The sequence below is a fragment of the Pseudorasbora parva genome, chromosome 12 (genome assembly GCF_024679245.1).
Source record: "Pseudorasbora parva isolate DD20220531a chromosome 12, ASM2467924v1, whole genome shotgun sequence".
NCBI lineage: Eukaryota > Metazoa > Chordata > Actinopteri > Cypriniformes > Gobionidae > Pseudorasbora > Pseudorasbora parva.
Genome location: NC_090183.1, coordinates 39,971,158 through 39,994,295, shown reverse-complemented (window position 1 = coordinate 39,994,295; position 23,138 = coordinate 39,971,158). Strand labels below are relative to the sequence as shown.

The 23,138-nt window shown below is 37.4% G+C and overlaps 2 protein-coding genes across 2 annotated transcripts in view; one reads left to right on the top strand and one right to left on the bottom strand.

Moving 5' to 3' along the window:
* Positions 1-15,083, top strand: part of kcnb1 (potassium voltage-gated channel, Shab-related subfamily, member 1) — a 37,851-nt gene extending 22,768 nt beyond the window's left edge. Inside the window, exon 3 of the mRNA XM_067460272.1 lies at positions 8,114-15,083. Within this exon, the coding sequence (XP_067316373.1) occupies positions 8,114-10,033 (1,920 nt within the window). The 3' untranslated portion in view covers positions 10,034-15,083. The remainder of the gene's footprint in view (positions 1-8,113) is intronic.
* A 138-nt stretch (positions 15,084-15,221) lies between these two features.
* Positions 15,222-21,389, bottom strand: si:dkey-7k24.5 (somatomedin-B and thrombospondin type-1 domain-containing protein). The gene is made up of 5 exons (XM_067460278.1): positions 21,107-21,389; positions 18,539-18,730; positions 18,007-18,079; positions 17,369-17,551; positions 15,222-15,470 (listed from the first exon to the last, which is right to left on the bottom strand). Exons 1-5 carry the CDS (start codon positions 21,387-21,389, stop codon positions 15,353-15,355), a joined length of 849 nt encoding a protein of 282 aa, XP_067316379.1. The 3' UTR covers positions 15,222-15,352.
* Positions 21,390-23,138: the final 1,749 nt, after the last annotated feature.

Here is a 23,138-nt window from a genome sequence, read left to right as displayed (position 1 = left end):
GTTCACTATAACATTTTCATCTTAAATTTTCACTTACAAATAAATTCTCCGATTTTGTAAAGGTGTTAACGATCAGTTTATTTGTTAGAAACATAAATCCTCCAGTGACTCGGGTATGTAATGCTTCATGATGGCACTGCTGGCACTGTTGGAGGATTACGCCAATGGCAGAATAAGAAGAGAACGAGTTTTCATTCAGGGACATTATCAGCAAAACTGCATGAATTTTATTTTATTTGAAGTGTTTAAAATTAATGAAAAATATTTTTAATTAAAGTAACACTATTTAAAAATAAATAATAATACCTGAGTATTTTATACATTTTTGTTTTTATTGATCTTTTGATATATTTATTCTACAACATAAAAAGGATATTTAATTATTTTCCGCAATGTAATGTGTAAGGCACAAACGACATTTATAGTCTGCTTCTAATATTTTTCAATTTCTTTTACCTTTGACAGTGTTAAACATGGTGTCACGTGGATGGGAATATGCATGCAAATGATATGCAGATGAGGTCATGCATAGTAAAACTAGGTGTTGTAAGCTCCATATATGGTGATTTCGGGGAGGAGACAGGGTGGAGACGCACAATCTGCTGCTGGCTGTGATTTATAAAGGGATTTTTGCGCAGGTTCTGGCGTACACATGGTTTTATAAATCAGAAATTTTTCCGCGTACGCAAAATCTAGCTTTTGTACGCACGTACACTTTTAGGATGAAATCTACGCAGTTTTATAAACGAGACCCCAGATCATAATAGAGACTTGTGGTATCAAAAGTAATATCAGAAAATGATGAAATCTAGTTATTTATTAATTGATGGTCTACAATAAAATATACATAAAGCTTAAAAATTGGAGCAAGAAATATTTCCACATGCTGTCTGTTGGAGCACCATCTGAGGTGTGTGTGTGTATTGCACTCCTGTAGGATTCCAAAGCTGCCTGACTGGAGCTATTAATAACTACATCAGGGGCTGGGCAGGTTTATATATAGACTGGGCGACTGGATTTTCCCTCTTGTTGCAGACAAATGAATAATGAACGAAAAAAATAGGGCTCTGCCAAGGACCAGTCGTCAGGTCATCTAGCTCTGTGTCTGTGTGTGCACAGCGCACGAGGACACAGCTGTTGCCTCTGTATCTCAAGGGCTTTACAGATACAGCTGACCTGATGCTTGTCTTCCAGCATCAGGTCAGAGCTGTTTCAAGAGACAAACAGAAGACGAGGACATTTCTTCAAGGGCAGTGCTAAAAACTGAACAATTCGTAAACGATCTGTACTCATTTCACATCGATATTCAGGAGAATGTGTCCATGTTTTTGAGTGCTTTGTCATGGCATCATTTGGTGGAAAATGTGGAAGACGTTGTCTCTTCTGGTAACCATGGCGACCATGTCACTTTCAGAGGGATGTGAAGGCGTGTTCGGAAACACTATCAGAAGCTCATCTCTCCCTCTCCCCTAACATCAACCCACAAGTCTGGGTCTGTCTGGCTTCTCATATTTATCTTACTATTTTAATGATTGTTCACATTCATGTGAATGATGTAAATTATGAAATTAAACTATCTAGAAGCAAAACTCCCAGCCATGATACCAGTTAATTGTGAGCGGTTGCAAAAGCATTGCTATCTAGATGCTAGGATGTTTCTGAATGGTTGCTTACTAGCCCAAGTCAATACGATTCTTGATTCTGGATATGGCTTGAGTCCATCCTTCAGGGAAGGTCCAAATAATTGTTTACCTGAATTATCATCTGTTAGATGGGCTGTAAAAGTAATATCACAACTCTCCTCATGTTGTATTATTTGCTATAATTCAAGTCGATAGCAGAAATGTACTTCATTTAGTTAGTGATTGTGATAGCCATTTACAGTCAAAATCAACCACTGACGTCAACAGGATATATTGTTATAGAAGCCGTGGCCTAACAGGTATTGCCAACCTGTAAGTATGAATAATTATTGATTATTGATCATATGTTCAAAATACGTAGTTTTGTGTTTCATATTGTGTACGTTTGTGGCTAACTCACATTATTACTGTCTTAGGCCCCGATCACACAGAACGCGTTTTTCAGGTTCGAAAACACGAGGTGCACTGTACTATCTTTTTTGGTTGCCGTTTTTTAATTTATAAAAAAAGCAGTGCGCTGCAGGTTTTTTTATTTTTATGTTGCTAGGTTGCTATGTTGCTAACTCCTGACAGATGTCCCGTCAGTCTAATTAAGGTAACGGTCACCACAACTGAAGACCACCTCTCCAGTCATTTGATTGGACAATAGAAAAAAAAACGATGACGTTGAGCGCTTTTCCACTCATGTGCTCAGAGCACTCCTTCTAAAATGCAAGGTGCAGCAGGCGGTTAAAACACGATGCGTCTGGAGCACATAACGCTCTCTGCCAACCAAAATCCATTCAAAAAAGGCGCCTCTCGCTGCAAAAACACGTTCTGTGTGATCGGGGCCTTACTGAAATACTTTTGGTAATCAGCTTTGGGCCACTATTTCCCAGGTTGAATAACTAGTTCTTCCAATGTTTCATCATCGGGCTCGTGCTTGGATTGATATGGTAAAATCAACGTCATGGTTACTTTCTTTACAGTGTGTATAATCGCTGAACTTTAGGAAGCCTCCTGACGGAGCTGAAGTTCAGTTATGGTAATGGCCGTTTAGCTTTCGAAACCTGCACCAATCAAGACAACAGACTGTGCCATCTGGCCAATCAGAGCAGAGTAGCTTGTGAAACTGAAAAGGAGGGATTTAGAGAGACGGATACATCCGTCGAGTCATTTAAGAATCATTGAAAAATGTGATGTTAACCTTTGATGCATGAAAACCTGTTGTAGGAGATCTCCAAAACAAAATTAGGAGCCTTTAAAATTTAAAACAAACCAATAAAATATGTTTATTCTAGCTTCATGTATTATTTTTATCAACACTTGAATGTTGGTAAGTTTAATACAAATTAAAAAGGTAACTTTTTTTAACAAAAAGCTGAGAGAATTGCATTTTGGTGAAAGATTCAAAACAATGACCAAAACATAGATGGAGTCCATCAACACCCCTAAAGCTTCAGTCCTTTAACTCGTCCTGGGTCAACATTTAATTCAGTAACATTAGACGGTTTTGATTTATATGCTGCTTAATGTTTGATGATCATGTTATTTTGTGCATAAGCAATGCTTTAATTGATTGTTTCTGCTTATTTTTACCTGTGTTTTGATTGGGAGTTTCTGTATTCTTTGATTCCGATAGGGGTAGTCTCAATGAGGGGGAAATTTCTGATGGCAGGGAGGCATTGAGTCATAAATGGCAGAAAATTCCATCAATGGCAGGGAAAGAGTTGAAGGCCAAAAATAAAAAAGGAAACAGCACAGATTATTAAAGCTATTGAAAGGCAAATCCATGACCTTAAAATAAGAACTTATACTGTACCCTTTATACTGTGTGTTTGTAAATAGCAACCAGTCTAGCTTGGTGTTGATGCTGATGATAAGAGGGACAGAGACTTCTACACTTTTCAAACAAACCTCTTCATGTGACTGCCTCCTACCGAGCTTGAAGAAGGTTGCCATGACAATTCTGCAGCAGTGGTTGAATGTCAGTGGTCAAGGTCAAAGGAGGAGTTTTCACTGAAGAGTAACAGAAACATCTGCACAGCGAATGGGTTATTCAGGCTTATATTTACTTATAGTGATAAATAACAGACTATATAATGAGAAATGAGTGCATAGTCTCAAAAACATTAAAAAAGTCTCACTGGCACAGTAAGGGTCTCTTTGTCTGGGGGGGGGGGTACATTTAAACTATTTACATTGTATGTTTTAATTGTATTTATACAGTATATGTAATGTTTTACATTTTTAAAATAACATCCATTTAAGTTACAAGCAAAATCATTTAATTACTCTTTCATTTATTTATTTTTTGTCAACTATGTTACCTTGTGTAAAAATAAAAACATGGAGGTGGTTCTTTTCTCACATGAAAATAACATGGCTTCCTTCATGTTGGTTACACACCACTGACTTGGATTTAACCAACAACAAGTCAAAAATAATATCACGATTCTTTGAGTATGGTAAAGTAATGCTTACTGTGTTTATGCATTTACTATAGCTTTTAAACCACACTTGCTCTCTACCCGTTTCTGTGATTGTTATAGCGCTTCAGACGAGCTGTTGGCGTCCAAAAGAGAATGACGTCACTGCAGGTGGCACAACCTGATCATGGATCACTGTTACAAAAAGAAAACGCTCAAAAGAATAGCGAGTCACATTTAGATGCAGTGTGTACATGGCTTTGTGTACGTTTTTCCATTTTCTGGATACATTTATATATTTTAAATAACGTAATAAACTAGCTTCATGGTACCCACTCTCATATTCGATATTTGAGAGAGGTGAACACAAATATTAAAAAAATATTTGGTCATTCTTCATAAGGCAGTCGATATTTACATCACATATTGTATATTGTGTATTGATTTTTCTTTTTAAATGGCTCTTTATGGGATGGGAGCCTTGTTTGTATGCATATTTGTTTTGATTATATTTGCTGCATCTCAGGAGAGCATAATTCGTACATGATTATAGAAACACCCCAATGGATGTGATAATGAGCTGCTCACCTGAGATAAGGCAGAAAGGCTGGGATATCTCCCTGTGCTTCCTTAGCATCTCTACGCAGGGAGTTGACCCTGTTATGCCTTCCTCAGCTTGAGTGTGTACAGACATTATTAACGGATTATCACTTGGTCAATGGCTCAATTGATTGTGCAGAGAATATGTGCTGAACCCATTTCAAATGTAGTTCCCATTTAACATTCATTGTCACTAAAGTGGACTCTTTTTTTAGTTGCCCCTTTCACTTTTTTACATTAAGTATACTTTAAAATGCATACGTGCAAACATATTTGCCATAAAAAGCCAAGAAAATGACCTAGAAAAGATTCTCTCTTACCTTCAGGGTTCAAAATCACTCAGAGCTGTAGTAAATGGTGGTTGCTCAGAGGTTGCTCTTTTATAGCTCAGATGTAATGGAGTCAGTTATGTTTCTTTAGGTATTCAATTTGTCTTCATTTGGATGAGAATTTAATTGAAGCTAAATTGAAGTCTCTGAATTTTTACTGTAAAAAAATATGTTACAAATGTCACAAAATGTTGAGATCTTGTCTGAAATCTATAGGAAACAACATGACATTGCTCTCTAGAATAAAAACTAAAATAGGCCCATTAAAGACATCTCATTTGTCATATTTCTTTAGGGAATTCTCATGTTATATTCTAGCGTTTTGTTTTTTAAAGACTGCTTTGGACAAATACAAAAACTTTATACAGTATCTTAGAATGGAATACAATAGAATGTATATTGACATCACAAACATCCAGCCAATATTATGGCCTCTTATTAGACAGTGAGGATAAAACAGAAGGGAGATGGAAGATCCAGTGTGACTTTACTTAGTAGAGATTGTGGTTGCTGATAACGGCGTGGAAATAATGCTGCTGAAGCTTTGGCAAGCTTATAAAAGGCTAATCTTTGCTGTTTATAGGTTATGGGATGTTTTTAATCTTATTACAGCTTCAAACTTACCCTCATGACTCACGTGACTGGAGGGTATCATATCTTCTTCGACACATTAATACACAGAGAAACACCTACAAATGCAATGAGTCACAAATGATTTTCCATACTATTCATATGAAGGTGAATCATTTGATAATACGGACAAAGAGAGATAAGCAGGCAAAAATAGGGGATAGAGGATGAAGTTAGAGGTTCCTAATACAGTTATGCCACATAATTCAATTATCACAACAACAGATTGGCTGTAGGTGGCCAATTTCCCCTTGACTAATAGGTGAAATCACAAATGATTAGATTTATACTCCCAAAACTTATATTTTTTGCTTATAGCCCAAGAGTTATTCCAGGTTTTTGACATGAGTTTTTTGAGAAGTTTTTCTCATCTCTGCTCTGCAACTGTTGTCTTGTCTTGTGTTGATAATTTCTCTGACAATTGCCTTTCTTACTGAATAATATGGTATGAAAGCCTCGTAGCCTTTTTTTTATTGTACTGAACATTGTTGTTCTTTGAGATGTTTAAAGGTGCTGTATGTACGTTTTTCAACTTTACTAAAGCATAAAAATACCATAATATGTAAGGCTGGGTACCGAAACCCTGTATTAAACGAGCCCCAGTGCTAAATTACGAAAGACTGCAGTATCGATAAGCTCAGACACTATCGGTTCTGCTGTCGGTACTGCAATGAAGAAAATACACTTACTATTTATTATCGCTACATAAACGTTATATTGTGAATTCTATATTGCCAGCCGTTTCTAGAAGCAATAATATTAAGCCATGAGTTACATTGTTGCTAGTCAATTACAAATATTCTGATATAAATGGCCTTTTTGAAAGGACGCCTAAGTGTCCTTTCTTTTTGTTTTTTACATAAAAGCTTACAGAAGCTACACTTTTGAGAGAATCATCCTCAAATTTGAATCAGGATCAGACATTCAGCTTTATATTTAGGCTATTTTCAGGCCATTTATATTAAAATCTCTTTTCTTTTTTTTCTAAAAAAAGAAAGAAAAGAAAAGTCACTTACATGCATATTTCCCCTTGTTTTACTTTGTTCCTATACTATTTTGAGTTATTATGACTCTTGTGTAACAATATTTCAAGGGTCTAGTTTAAAATAAGACCAGATTTATGAATTTAGACCATAGGGTTTAAGAGCTGCAGATCTTTTTATTTGGGTATGTCGTTTTCAGAAAATTCTACAAAAATAAGGCCGCAGGTTAAGAGGTCGGGGGGGGGGGGGGGGGTTGAAACACTGAGTTTCAGTCAATCTTGAGTACCTATAGAGTAGTATTGCATCCTTCATATCTCCGAAAAGTCTTTTGTTTTATTATATTTATAAAAGAAAGAAAGAATAAAGTGGAGCACGGCACGACAGAAGTGTTGCACGGACAAGTGGATCTGCACCTTGAGAGCAGTGTTTTTTTGTTCTCTTGTCTGGTTGCTCGTGCGTGCGCACCCTTCCGGGAGAAGACCCCGTACGGCCCATACAAGGACATTTCGCCCTGTTGACGTCAAGCCGACCCATACTCGCAAAAAACTCTCTAAAACTTGTGAGAAACCAGAAGGAGTATTTTGACACAGAAATACTCCATCAAACGTCCAACTTAGTTTTTAAAACTTTGTCTATGTTTAGGATGGGAATCTAAGTCTTTAACAGTGTAAAAAGCGCAGTATGTATGAAACAGCATTTCATCCCTCCTTTAAAGATTATAAAGCAATGTTAATTATGTTCTTAATTTTTCTGTAGAGAACTGATAAGAATCCCGTTAAAGTACCAGATCGATAAGCAGTATCTGTAAGAGTATTAATATCGTTAAAACCTTAACGATACCCATTGCAGATATTTAGGAAATATGATAAATTCACCTACTCGTTTCTCAGAAAAACAAAGCTACAGCCAGTTATCCTACTTTGAAATGTGCGTTGCGTGTCGTAATGTCTGCTTTTTGTTTTCGTCTGTGCGACAATGCGCATCTCCAGTTTACCCAACAGTATTTTGACACCCCAGGTTGTCAGTTGCCTCGGCATCCATCTAAAAATCTCTATGAACGATATTAAGACAGATAAATCACTAGCGTACAGTGTGGCTTTCATTGTCAATTGTGCTCGCTCCTGTTGTGTGTCCTCAAGCTGGCAACCCGCATGAGCGTCGAGTCTGAGGAGGAGAGGACGGGGAAACAACAATCTCCAATATTTTGAATTTGGACTGCAGTACCTATAAAAGTAAAAAACCTATTGTCAGTTACTATGATTTACCTAGACCTTACTCATCTTCTGGCTGTCTCTTACTCTTTAATTAATCCTGACAAAAAAATGAAAGAAGAAACTTGTGCATTTCATCAGACTTTTACTGCAGGAGTCTTTATTTTACATGGAAAATTCACAAAGTATAAATTATTTCTCAAGCCACTATTATGTTTTTACTAGTATGTTGGACAAATCTCAGTATTTCTTACTGTGAAGGTTTTTCTTTAATAGTGGATTTTTTTGTTTGCTGTTTTTGTCTTTCAGATATTGGCCATCATTTCCATCCTATTCATTGTGCTCTCCACTATCGCTTTGTCTCTTAACACCCTCCCGGAGCTACAAGACACAGACGAGTTTGGTCAGACAACTGATAATCCCCAGCTGGCCCATGTGGAGGCAGTGTGCATCGCTTGGTTCACCATGGAATATCTTCTTCGCTTCCTTTCCTCACCAAACAAATGGAAATTCTTTAAGGGTCCCCTTAATGTCATCGACTTGCTGGCCATCCTACCATATTATGTCACCATATTCTTGACAGAGTCCAACAAGAGTGTGCTACAATTCCAGAACGTACGGCGGGTGGTGCAAATCTTTAGAATCATGCGGATTTTGCGCATCCTTAAATTGGCACGTCATTCAACCGGGTTGCAGTCACTGGGCTTTACACTGCGTCGGAGTTACAATGAGCTGGGCCTGCTAATCCTCTTCTTAGCAATGGGGATCATGATCTTTTCCAGTCTGGTTTTCTTTGCGGAGAAGGACGAGGATGACACCAAGTTTAAGAGCATCCCTGCCTCTTTCTGGTGGGCCACGATTACCATGACCACTGTGGGATATGGAGACATTTACCCCAAGACACTTCTGGGTAAGATTGTTGGTGGGCTTTGTTGCATAGCAGGAGTTTTAGTCATTGCCCTACCCATTCCCATCATTGTCAATAACTTTTCCGAATTCTACAAGGAACAGAAACGGCAAGAGAAGGCCATCAAGAGACGTGAGGCTCTCGAGCGAGCCAAACGCAATGGCAGCATAGTGTCCATGAATGTTAGAGAGGCGTTTAACCGTGGTGCAGAGCTTCTGGATGTCGTGGTCATGGACAAGGGTGAGAGAACCCAGGATAACCATCTCTCACCCAGTCGATGGAAATGGTCATCTAAGAGGGCAGCTTCAGAGACCAGTTCCAATCGTTCCTTCAACCCAGACCAAGGCTCACCGAGCAAGGCGAGAGCTTCTAGTCCACAGGGGCTTAATGCACAGAAACTAGAAGAGATGTACAACCAGATGGCAAAGACTCAGTCGCAGCCCAACCTAAACACCAAAGACAGAAATGCATCTCGAACAGGCCATAGAAGGGATGAAATTGAACTGGGAGCCTTGCCAGGTCAAGGAGCTGACCCACTGAATGGGGGTCGTGAAGGGGTGGTAGACATGAAAAGTCTGTCAAGCATTGACAGTTATATCAGCTGTGCAACAGACTTCCAAGAGAACCTACGATTCCCCTACAGTCCGGCAGGGGGTCTGTCACTCCCAGAGAGCTCTCGGTTCTCACACAGTCCTGGTTCTGGCCTCTCTGGTCGAGTCAGTGCTAATCCAAGCCTGCAGACCACACTGGAGCATGAGACCATGCTCGCGCCACCTTGTTCTAAACCTCTCAACACAGATGGTTCAAGACAACAAGGTCTACTTATAAACTCTCAGAAAATGCATGCGGTTAGGGTGAATCATCGCAATTGTGGGGAGACCAGTCCTGGTGGTCCTCTGTCTGACAGCTCGATTCTTTCTGACCACTCTATCCTAAGCCCAGAGGTGTCAGTCTATTCAACAGCCAGCTGCAGGACTCCACCTAAGACACCCGAGAGGAAGGCACTCACCCCGTCAGTCTTCACTTTCCATGATGCGTCCATCAGCAAGTACATCGACGCTGACACAGATGACGAGGAGCACATGCGTGAGAGTAACCCATCGGAGCGCCTACTTGGGGGCCTCAGCTCCAAGCCTCGACTCGGCGGTTACCAGGGGGCCACCAACCACTTGGAAGCTGCCCAAAGGCTGCTAGGTCAGAACTGCCTCTTCCCACTGGGAAGTAGCCCAAGTGTTGGCCATGAGAACCATGTGGCTTCAGAGAACTCACGGAGGCCCAAAGGGGACAGGGGACATTCCAACGCTTTTGATAAGGGCCTCTGAGGCCTCAGGATAGTGAGTTGGACTCCAGAAAGGAAAGAAGGCCAAGTTCAGTCAACGACTTTAGAGAATACAGAGACTAATGTACATTGGAGAATCATTTTACAGGCATCTGTCCAGGGGCCCTACCCTGGTGACTTTATGCGGGAGAGCTCACTGGAAAACAGTGGTCATGTTACATCATTAAGAGACAGGATCTTGAAGATGTACCACTGCCTACACCTCTTGCCCTTTTGCCTCTTCTGTAAACAAGCCTGCACTGGCGCATCGCAGGGGTAAGATAAAGACAGATAAAGCCGGATCTGGACTACGGTTGTTTGTGAAAAGAACAAGATTTAAGCTAAAGCTTAATTAGCTTGAGGCTGAAAAATGACCCGATATTTAAGCGCAGGTGTGTATGGTAAATCAAAGGGGACAGTCTGTCACTGCCCACGTCAGCTAGCCACTGTCCAGAGCCGACCTTAAAAATTAGCATTAGAGACATGTTATACCCTGTTTACTAGTGCACCCCTCCCCTGTCCCCTAATAAACTGGCCTTACTTAACTGCAGTTATGGGTCTGCATACAGTATGAGTGTTTGTGTGCAAGCGGATTTGATATAGGGAGGGCTGATGGTATGATAATGTGCACGTATACAACAACCAACATTCCTGCACACAATCTCACTATTCAAAATATGTTCACATGCTGTGTGATACTACTTTATTTTTATATAGATATGAAGATTCTCGGTAGAAATCTGTCGCACATATTTCTTGTCATATTCATCAGTATGAGAATGAATCGTCAATTGTTTCATTGGAAGAGACCAAAATCTGTTTAAATTTACCTCCCCTCATTTTAATTTATGTGTCATCTTTTTTTCTAGTATGGCAAAGCTTAAGAAGGATAGTTAACCAAAAACTGAAATCTCTGTCATTGTTTAGTTCCTCACATCCTGGTGTGCATTTGTGGGGTGGGGGGTGGTTCTTAAACAAACATTTGTGTGCGTGTTTGTTCCACAGATGAAAGAAATGCATACAGGTTTGGAACAATATGACGGCGAGTAAATGATGGCAGAATTTTCATTTTTAAGTTAACTATGCCTTTAAAGTTCAAAAAGTGTGTTTTTTATTTAGAAAATGACCACAGATGCATTTACATGTGTAATGTTTTCTAACAAAAGCCCATGTTTATGATTTCATATTAAAACTACGTAGCACATGCAGCCCAAAAAGATGCAACATTGAGAATGAACAAACAACACATACCTCGCCCTGTTATAACCAGAAACCTAGAATAAATCTGACAAAGAAACTACTGAAAAACTTCAGGTCAATTCAAGATTTCAGTGGATGCTGTTCAAACACAAATATTTCTGAATATAAGAATAAATATATATTTCTAAAGTATTTTATAGATGATGAAATGAGGGAGATGGTCTCATACTTTTGCATTGCCTGGGAGAATGTTTATTTTAAAATATTTGATTTAATAAAAGGTTTTATGGGACCTTTTGTGTCCGCAATTGTTATTCAGACTCAACATACTAACATGTGACCAAGATGACCACCACTTAATCCTAAACATTTATCCTTTTTGATAGAGAGCTCTGTATAAAAGTATGTAATGCATGGCCATGTTTATCTCCAAATTTGATACAATCTCTTCACACTGCACAAACGAGATATCCTTGAAATATTTGATCCTTATCTCCAAAGCAGCCATCCTCACCCAATTTGTAACCAAACATATACACGTAGTCCAGCATGTATTCGCAGGTATTTAGACTGTCCTGAAGATGACTATTTCCAGTTTCCATGGTGACCACAAGCCCTCCCTTCTAGCGCTCACATTGAATTTGAAAACCGGGATAGAGGGCTGAATAAAAAAAAATAAAAAAAACATACTCAATTGCATCTGTGTCAACAAATACCATCATTAAAATCACATTGTCAGAATATACTCATCTCTAAGGATATGTATGTGTGTGTGTGTGTGCGCGCATGTTATCTGGAGAGTACAAAGATGATGGCGGGAAACTCTGCCTCTCCTGAGACTTGTGAGTGTGTATGCTTCCATCCCCGTCTCAACGATTTTAGCTGAGTTGAAGTGAGGTGTGAACGGAATACCAATTTTCTGCGAGAGAGCAGGAGGAGGGTGTGTATGGGAGGAGAGGAAAAACTGCAAGTGAGAGGGATCTTCCCTCTCTCCTCTATACAGAATAATTTATGAATGCGACGATATGTACTGCTTACTGTAATGATGTGAAGAGGAAGCTGCTTTCTGAGTACTAAGGTCCCTTGCTCCACTTTTGGTCTTTTATGTGGATATTATATAATATCCATGATCTGTCGGGTGTACGATCCATATTCAATAACCTATTCATTCAGTAGATTCATAAGGAGAGAACATTATCACTAAAATGTGACCTTACTGAAGCCATTCAAAACTCTCTTTGCTGTATCTGTGTAAGGCTGTGCCCTGAGGTCAATGTCAACCCTGTTTTTTTCCCTTGTTCTGTTCTGTTTGTTTGTTTTTGTAATGATCCATGCGTCAATCTCACAAAGAAATGTCTGGGATATTTGACCCGAAATTCAAAAGAAAATAATATTTTCTTTAAAATCATATTAAGCATGTTTTCCCCATAAACAGTTCCAGTCAAAAGTTTAAAGCATTACTATTTTTAATGTTTTTGAAAGAAGTCACTTACGCTCATCAAGCCTGCATTTGTTTATTCAAAAATACAGAAAAAACAGTAATATTTTGAAGTATTACATAATAATGGTTTTCTATTTTAATATACTTCCAAATATATTTGACTTCTGTGGTGCAAAGCTGAACTTCATCAGCCATTTCTCCAGTCTTCAGTGTCACATGATCTTTCAGAAATCATTCTAATATGACGATTTGATGCTCAGTTATTATCAATGTTAATAATGGCTTTAGGAATCTGTGATTTTTTTTTTTTTTAGGATTTATTGATGGACAAAAAGTTTAAAAGACCTAGCCTGACAAGGCAGACCCACATCAAGATGTTTGGTCTGGAAACTCACCAGTGACGGCTCAATCTGAGGGGCGGGATAAACGGTTGTCTTTCAAACTCCCTCTGCACGCGATAGGATAGCGCTACACCAACCAGAGCAATGAAGGTGAAGAGGAGCTACTTGACGATTAAACTTTTGCTGTATCCGGTCGGCAAAACTCCGAACACATCTTCCCTTTTTAAGAATGACTTCAGTGCCGTTCTTTGTTCTTTTCTCAGAGAAAAGCTTAACTCCAAGTCTTCTAGTCACGGTCAAAGCTGATTTGAAAGACCGCCGTTCGTCAGTTTCTGTGTTTACTAGAAGCACGCAAGCACAACTCGGCCGTCATTATGTTAAGCCCCGCCCACCGACTCTATACACAATGTGATTGGCCTGACCAGAGTTTGGTTTTTCCAGCTCAGACGTGTATTGAGAGTTGACACTCGCGGCAGATTAGATAAAAGACCAGCATTTATTCAAAATATAAACTTTTTCTAACAATATAAATCTTTACTATAACAATTTATCAATTTAACACATCCATGCAGAATAAAAGTATAAATTTCTTTCGACAAAAAAAAAAAAAAAAATTACTGACCCCAAACTTTTGAACCGTAGCGTACATTGTTACAAAAAGATTTCTATGTTAAATAAATGCTGTTTTTTTAGTTAACTTTTTATTCATCAAAGAATCCTCAAAAAAAGTATCCCAGGTTATAAAAAATATTACACAACTGTTTCCAACATTGATAATAAATCATCATATCAGAACGCTTTCTGAAGGATCATGTGACGGTGAAGACTGGAGGAATAATACTGAAAATTCAGCTTTGATCACAGGAATAAATAATATTTTAAAGTATATTATAATATAAAGCTATTATTATAAATTGCATTAATATTTCTTAATATATTTGATAAAATGTGTGCTTAATTTGTCATGTAAAAAAATTCTGAATGCACAAAATCTTACTGGCACTTGAAATAGATTTAATTTGCATTTTCTATTGATTTCAGAGAAGTCAGAGATTAGCATATGATGTTTTATTGCCGATACTGTTTTTCTGCAGATATCATTTTGTACTGCCCCACGGGGAACACTTGCAGTGTGCTTAGAGTATTAACAAAGATTAGAAGCATTATATATGGGTGATTATTTTGGGGATATTTTTTTGACTCCAGTCTAAAAACAGTGATGACAATCAGTAATTTGAGTACAATGTCAGTGTCTTATTGGAAGGTTTGATGGCATTAAAGGTGTTCTGTCTTAAAATTACCCACCCACACGACAGCGCAGGTTAATTCATCACGGTACGTTTATACAATTCTTCAAATTAAGTGTTATTAAAATTTCCTCACAAACATGTCAAGCTGTGACTACCTGATGATGCTTCCAGCATCAACACGGAGGCTGTCTGAGAATGATTATTTTTTAATGTTTTATGTTTATGGTAGGTTTACAGTATGACTTATATAATGGGCACTTTGACTTATGTCAGTTTATTTATGAGAGGGTTTGTAATAATTTGTGTAGTTCATTTAAACCAGAAAGCACAAATAAGTAACATCTTTTGTTTATTAGACTTTTGTTGTTTTCTTATGAAATTGTACAATAACAGTGGTAACTAGAAGAATGAGATTTAGAAAGCATTTCATGATGAAAAGAAATGACCGTAAACATCCATATAGAATTTCCAGGGAAATAAAAAAGAGAGCACTGTTTACAATCCCTCCCTTCCCCTAAATCTTCTACAATGTTGTTTGTAGGTCTAAAGGCTGTTTGTTTTGTAATCTTTCTACCTGTCGACTTTCTATGCCGTTGTTTCTGTACGTGTGTTATGTTGTTTAATGCATGTCGTACCTCTGAAGCTGTAACTTGTTCTGTATGTGAAGAAAAGCCAATTCCTTGTCTTATATAGGAAAAAGAGCCAAAAATGTGTCAAAATGTCCTGAAATCTTTAGATTTCTTTGCAGTATGAAGATGAGATACCCCCCTCCCCCCCTTGGTTGGCTGGAAATCAAATAAATGATACAGATGATTAATTTTACCTATTATTCTGTGTTGTCATTAGAGTTTATGCACATGAATCATTTGGAAACTTGACTCACACTTTAAAAAAAATGAATTAATGCATTTGAGAATTACTTCTTATAATGCATCATTTCTACTTAATCATAATATAATGGGCGTAAGCACATAGGTGTGAATTATCTGTAACTGATATTGAATAATGTACTGTAAACAACAGTCTTAGTTGTCCAAATGCTCAGTGCACATTCTGCCGTGTGAAGTTTCATGACCCGGTTGAAGTGTAAGTTAGATGAAGAGAAAACTGTGTACAGTGGGACAGGAGCAGGCGTCTCGTCGACGGACTCGTCTCCACACCCCTCTGCACTGAGAATTCCCCACGGCCTGCCACTGCAGAGACAGCCTCCTGAGAGTGAGAGAGCGAGAATGTGATGGAAAGAGATGATAGAGGAAGACAGATAGAATGACGGGGTATCGCTCTGGCGGATGTCCTTGAGCTAGGTTAAGAGTTTCAACCCTACCTAATGGATAAGACTGGCTTTTTATATGTTGGTTAGAAATACTATACAAAAACAGTCAATAAAAGACCCCAGCATCATTAGGGTTTTAAATGTAGACTAGATTAAATAGGCAATTGCTCTCTTTTTATTAAAAATGCATAACAAGGCTCTAGAGTGCTCCAAATGAGTACACACGCCGGTTTAACCAGTGCAGGATGTTTTATACACAAGCGCTTATTTAAAGATGTCTCATGGTTCCCTCTAGTGGCCGAGATCTAGTCTCAAGACTAGAGTTTTAGCTTTTCATTATATCTGGTATTTTTTTTTATTTGCTATGGATCACACAATGATTTACAGTTAGAACTTTACAGCTCAAGTAATAAATGTACAGCTTTTTATTCAGCACGGATGCATCAAATTATCCCAAGCAACATTGCTCAAAAATTGCCCTGTGTATCATCACCTTTATAATGTTACAACATATTTAATTTAAATATTTTTAATATTTTAAAATATTAAATAAATGCTGTCATTACAGGAATAAATTATATTTTAAAGTATATTAAAACAGAAAACAGCTATTATAATAATATTTCACAATATTACAGTATTACTGTAATTTAAAAATGCAGCTTTAGTGAGCATAAATGACTTTTAAAAAAACATTTAAAAAGTACCGAATGCAAACTTTTGAATATGTATATTAATTCTTCCATTCAAAATTGTGTGTTCTTTGATTTGTATAGTTGACTAAATTCTCCATTTGCAGTTATATTTGCTTCTGGTAATTCCTGTGGATGTTTTTTTTTCTATGAGAAGATTTATTTGATCACTCTAATCTCGTGGCTATACTTTTAAAATAAAGTGTATTTTAACATTTATTCCAGTAACTATTGTTTGTTGTAGGCCCGGTTTCACAGAGAGATTGCCAGGATTAGGCCTTAGTTCAATTAGGACATTCAAATATATTATAAACATGCCTTGGGGAAAAAAATACAAGTGTGTATCTTGAAAAAAAATATTTTAGGATATGCCAGTGCAAGTTAAAAATACATTTTAGTCTGGGGTTTATCTGTGAATTCAGGGGACAAACTATGGGGTGCGTCTCTATTGTTGTGCTTAAAGCCACATGATGTAATTTTTCGCCACTAGAGGTCGCTCATTCAAAACAAAGGCGTAGCTTGATGACGCCTTAATTTCAATGACCCTTTATTCTGCCGCAGACGAGCGCATCCGCTTCTTCCGCTCATGCGTATGTGTAGTAACGCAGCACTGTTTTATCATGTTATATACATTTGAGTGTACTGAAAGTTATGTTGTAATGCTACTCTGTGCATTTGTTCGGCTGCTACTATGAGACTTGTTGCACACTGCAGTAAGCTAGATGATATTAGGCATGGTAAAACATGGTACATGCAGTAAAACAAGATGTAAACAATAAGACTAACTGTGTTTAGCTATTTATTATTGATTAGTTTTCTGTTGATGAATGTCTCCAAACTGTTGCTCATCTGTCATATATATATTAAAGTGTCTTTAGTGCTTCCAACTAAAACCAGAAATCGAGGGTAACGCGGGTATGATGTCATGGATAGGAAACGCATGGAGAAATTGGTTAAAATTGCTTATATCTCTGGATTTAAACATTCTTAGAAACATTTGGGATAATGTACACAAGTCAAAAAAATATTTAACACTGTTCTAGTGTTTTGGATATTTTAATCCAAAAATCGAATATATTGTGCTTTAAGTTGTGTCGAGCCTAGAATAAATAAAAAATGTATCCAGGTGTTTCTCCTCTGACCTGTCCTGTCCCATGTTCTCCCCGTCCCCGGAGCAGTAGCGTTGGCCCTGGGCCAGTGCTGGTGGCTGACACTCCACACACACCTGATGCCCCTCCTTCAGGTACCGCATCCAACGCGTGTGTGGACTGAAGCTGTGTTGACAACCCGCCGTCAAGGACGTGAGTTCAAACTCCACACAGTACCTGAGAAGTACACGAAAGTTACTTACACACACTATATATACAAACAACGTTGTTGTTTTTTTTAATTGGATATTTTCATTCAGCAAGGATGCAATACTGAAGGATCATGTGACAGAAAGTTCAGCCTTGACATTAAAAGAATAAATTACATTTTAAAATGTATTCAAATAGAAAACATAAACTGTAATAATATTTCACAACATTACTGTTTTAACTTGATCAAATAAATACAGACTTTGTGAGCATGAGACTTTCAAAAACATTTTAAAATCTTACCGTTCCCAACCTTACTGTACTTATCAAAGAAAAGGTTCTACAATGGTATGGCTACAAATATGATATAGCTAGAGTATGTGTACTTTTATAGTGGTGGTTTATGATATTTTTTATATAAAACGTACAGTAGACCACCACGCAAATTCTTGTTACAATTTAGTATTACTGTCAGATCTTACCCTGTGATATTGTCAAAAATCTCCCTCTTTTTTCGTGCATTTCCATAGCCACCCGTGGTGATGAGAGCTGGGACTGTAAAATAATGAGACAAAGATTATGGAGGAGAGATTTGAATGCATATGTGCCCTCATACTTCACCTGCAGTCTCATAAGAAGGTACAACTCATTTTCATTCATGCACTATATGGCTGGTCAGGGTAATATGTGGCATTGCTTAGAGCATACGAACTGACGATGATGATTATGGTTCATCATTTGATTACAGTCAGAAACAGATAATGCGATTATACAAAATAAATATTCTAGATGAATGGGATGTAATGTGTACTGTGAAGTCCATCCAAGAACAACAACTCAATGGAAAAATAATGGCTGTATAAATCCTTTTAAGTACATTGATGTGACTTCCAGTTGCTTTCATTATGGATCTAATGGGTTGACCTCCGACCTAAGATATTATCTACTGTTGATTATTAAATTTGACATTTGCGTTGAAGGATGGATGTTTCACAGAGCTACAGATGACCATACCCAGTGATTGCAGGCAGGGACCGTGCTGATCATGGTATTCCGCGCAGCCTGCGGCCTGATGTAGAGAGGGACAGGGTTCGCCTCCATTACGTGCTTCCTGAATCACCTGCCTCCACCTGGTGCGAAGTGTGGGTTTGCACGGCTCCAGACAGCCAGACCACACACTCCATTCGCTCACCACACAGGACACAGCTGAAACACACACACACAGAGTGTGGATGAGTCAGTTTCTCAGCTAACAAAAAATATATTCTTATAAAGAGTAGTTCACTTTAAAATTATAATTAGCCCATGATTTACCCTCAAGCCATCCTAGGTGTATATGACTTTCTTCTTTCTGATGAACACAATCAAATTATACTAATAAATAGCCTGATGCTTCCAAGCTTTATAATGGCAGTGATGGGGTCCATTGAGTTTAAAGCTCAAAAAAGTGCATCCACCCATTATAAACATACGCCACATGGCTCCGAGGGGTTAATAAAGGGCCCCTGAAGCCAACAAGGGGGGTTGTCCCGAAAAATGTTTTAATCCTACACTGTAAAAAATTATTTAGAAAAAAGTTACCTGGTTGCCTTAAAATTTTGAGTTAATACAATGAACATTTTTTGAGATTCGACAACCTTTATTAAAATATTATTAAAAGATTTTGTAAGCATATTGGGTAATTGTGTGTGTTATTTCTGATGACGCAGTGAAACATGGCAAATAGTGCTATTTTCATGATTTATCAACATTTTTATGTGGTTCAGATACAATAAATTTTGAGTTTCTATTTATTAAACAAATTTCCTTCATTGTATCAACTCAAATTTTTTATTTCAATAAACTCAAAATTTTAAGGCAACCAGGTTAATTAGTTTTTTTAAGTTAAACCAACAGAAACCAACACTTTTTTTACAGTGTAGCTAAAAAAATATACCTCCCAAGAACTTTTGCTAATGATCCAATTAAGTTGTAAAAATTATATTTCTCAGTGTTCGGTAAACGTTCAAAATGCCTACACTGTAAAAAAAAAACATGTTCAATAAGTTATGACAACATGTGTTTTTAGATTGTTTTAACTCATAAGTTAAGAAATGTTAAACTTTTTTTATAAATTATACAAGATCTAACAATTTAAAAAAAAAATCAGTTTAACATTATCTAAGTTGAAATTAAACATCCAAGTCGATTGTACTTAAAAAAAAAAAATCAGACTGAGGTTTTTTTTACAGTGGAAACATCGCATTTTATAATTTTGCAAACATTACGGGAACATTACTTTTGAATGTTCTCTGAACATTCTGAAACGAGTAGTAACATTTAACAAATGTTAGACAAATGTCATCCAACTTCTTGTAATGCTAACGTTTGTAATGTTTCTGGGTAAAATGTGGTAAAAACTTTATTTTTATGATCATTACAACAACTTACAACAAGCATTCTATTAATGTTACCGGAAAAAAACATTTGTTCATAAATTTAAGAGAACTTTTCCTAGAACGTTAGCCAAAGTTCTGAGAATGTTCCCTGTTAGCTAGGATGACCTTTTCCCACCCTCCCTCTGAAACCTAAATCTAAGCAGGCTGTTGTTGTTGATGTGCCTTTAATGCTTCTTTGCATGAGAAATGAGTTTTACTGTCTCCAGAGTAGTTTTTAACTGAACCATCACACACTGCATTGTGACAGGATCACAAAACAATCTGCACTAAAAGATGTTTGAAAGCTTTTTCCAATCCTCCAGTGTTTTAAATAATAAAAAAGCAGAAACATCTGTAAAGTACTACAGTGACAAGTTTCCCAAAACTTTTTAACAACCTAAACATTTAAGAATTTGTAACATAAAGCAAAATGGTGACGGAAAACCCACCCAGAAAAATCTGAAGAACATCCTCTCTATTTCACGATGTGCAAGACTTCTTATTTATTAGCCGCTATAGGTAAATAACAAGAAGAATGGATAGTTTGATTTGGAAATTGGATACTCTGAGGTCAGTACAAAATTTTGTTTTTTGAAGACATTAACAAAAATAAATTGAATCGATCAAAAATGACAGTAAAGATATTTAAACTAAGACTTCTATTTCAAATAAAAGAGTCAAAAGAATCATCCACAAAGCATCAACTTTTCAACATTGACAATGACATAAAATGTTTCTTGAGCAGCAAATCATCATATCAGAAAGATTTCTGAAGGATCACGCGACACTGAAGACTGGAGTAACGATGCTGAAAATCTGTCATAGCAGGGGGACATTTTTTTAATTTGAAGATATATTAAAAAAGAAAACATTTCTTTTTATATATTTTTTTTAAACAAAGAAATGCAGCCTCTGTGAGTATGAGACTTTAAAATGTTTACCGAGCTTCTGAGCGGTAGCTATATATAATGTATAAAAAATATATTAACTATATTGTACACAATATTTTATATTCATATAAAAAATTTAAACCTTGATGTTAAAAAAAAAAGTGTTCAAGAAGCTGTGGATAAAATCTGGCCTCCAGTACAGACACGGCCTAGTATCCCGAATCGGTTTTATCATTTTAATACAAAGCATCTGAAAAATATGAAATTCTAGAAACCTGGACAAGCAAGGTCATAGTCGTGACAACAGTCCAATGTCGTCTTGCATGCCTGGTCGCAGTAACATCCCCCATAGGAGCGATCTTTCCTCCAGTCTTCAGTAATACATGACTGGTTTTGTCCAAAGCAACACAGTCCCGTATCCTGACAACCTCCTTCGCTCTGGGACACCAGTGGTACCAGCAGAGCGAGGGAGAAAAGCATCCAGGAGCGTCTAGAGCCGCACGCTGACATGATAATGAGCAGCCTGAATATGTCGCTCTCCTCATCTGAGGAACCCATGCATGTAATTGTCTTCTTGCTGCACCTCTGATCTCCAGCGTGACATTGACTCAGCCTGTTTTAGATGACATACTTTGCTCAGTCAGAGGTTTAGGTTTTTCACTTAAGGTGAGTTAAACTCAAAGTCTCTGGAGTATATACATATATTAAAGAATCGCCGCAAAGTTCGATTAATTCATCTAAAAGTCATGATTTACATACCATTTCAAACCCACATGAGTGACTTTCTTCTGACTTTGAAGAAAGTACTGATCCTTTTTTTTAACGCACTTATAATGAATGGAGACTTCATTAATGCATGGCCTAAAACAGTTTGCACTTAGCCAATACAATTGATAGAAGTTCTAGCATATACAGTAGTTGGTTTTGATTCTGGGTTTGAGGACTCAATGTTTCCTTAGCTGGCTAGTATTGCCCATTGATGCTGAAACACGTGAAAAGGGAGGATTAAATTAATTCCTGTAGCTAGAGGCTATTCATGCAGAAAGAACAATACCATAGGCACTGCTGTAATGTAGGGCCTCATACACATTCCCATGACTCGTGTGCAAAGAGAGAGAACGAGGGACTTTAAAAGTTATGTGAGGTAAATAGCCACATGCAGGTGGATATAATGTGTGTGTAAAAGTAAATCCAGCTTTAATATTGTGAAAGTTTGCATGTATATGCACATTTATAGAGTTCCGCTGGGCTTTGAGAATTTCAGTTTTTGTCTGAAGGATAATTAATTTATAGACTAGCTGTGCTTTAATAATTTATAATTATTATATATAATTAATTGAGCTTCATTTGGAGTAAAAACAATACAATTTTCCTTACACTAAAAAATGCTGTTATCTTAAAATTATTTTTGACCAGTGTTGGAAAAAGTGTTTTTTTTGTTTTTGGTACTTTTTGCTTGCTTGTTTATTTTTTAGTAACAAAAAAAGTTATATTTTTTTGCAAATGTAAAGGCCCTTTCACACCATGGTTACTATTTTAACGATCTGAGCACATGGGATGAAGCGCACGAGGCAAGTGCACTTAGGGTGTGTCCGAATCCACTTCTGCTAGTTTAACGATAGAAAAATTGTTATCAGCGATCATGGCACATGGTCCAAAAGGGTTGTGCCTGTTTTCTTAATGAGTCATGGGTTTGTTTTTGGCATAATGTGCAATAAACCAATCAGAGTCTCATCTCCCTTTTCCTTTAAAAGCCAGTTGCTATTCACATGGCGGAATTTGCGAGTGGAAAGACTAAACGCTTCTCCAGAGAGGAATCCTTTTATCTTTAATATTTAAAAATGTTTGTGTGCTGCTGCATGTCCCTGTGTGTGTAATAAACCAAGAGTATGCGTGTTGTGCACCCGCCTATTACATCCTTTAAATAACACAAAAAATACTGCACTATTGACTTTAGAGCAAGTTGTTGTTGGTCAATGGCGCAGTCGTTTTCAGTTGCCTCAAAAAAGCAACGCGCCAACAATGTGCCTAAACACACCTTGTTTTCAGACCAGCATGGCCATGGCGCGCGAGTCCATTTACTATTTAAATTACGTGGTGCTGAATGTGAAAATGTTAACTGCGTCAGGCTGAAGAAAATGCAAATTCATGCTTGTATAGTAGAGAGCGCAGCTCAAACAAACCTTTGGGCTGTACTGCTATTCTGCATTGCAGAAGAATAGGTCGCAGAAGAAGAAAGTTTGACACTTACTTTAGCAATAAAAAATGGACAGCAGCAAAGACAAAGATTAATAAAGTGAGATTAAA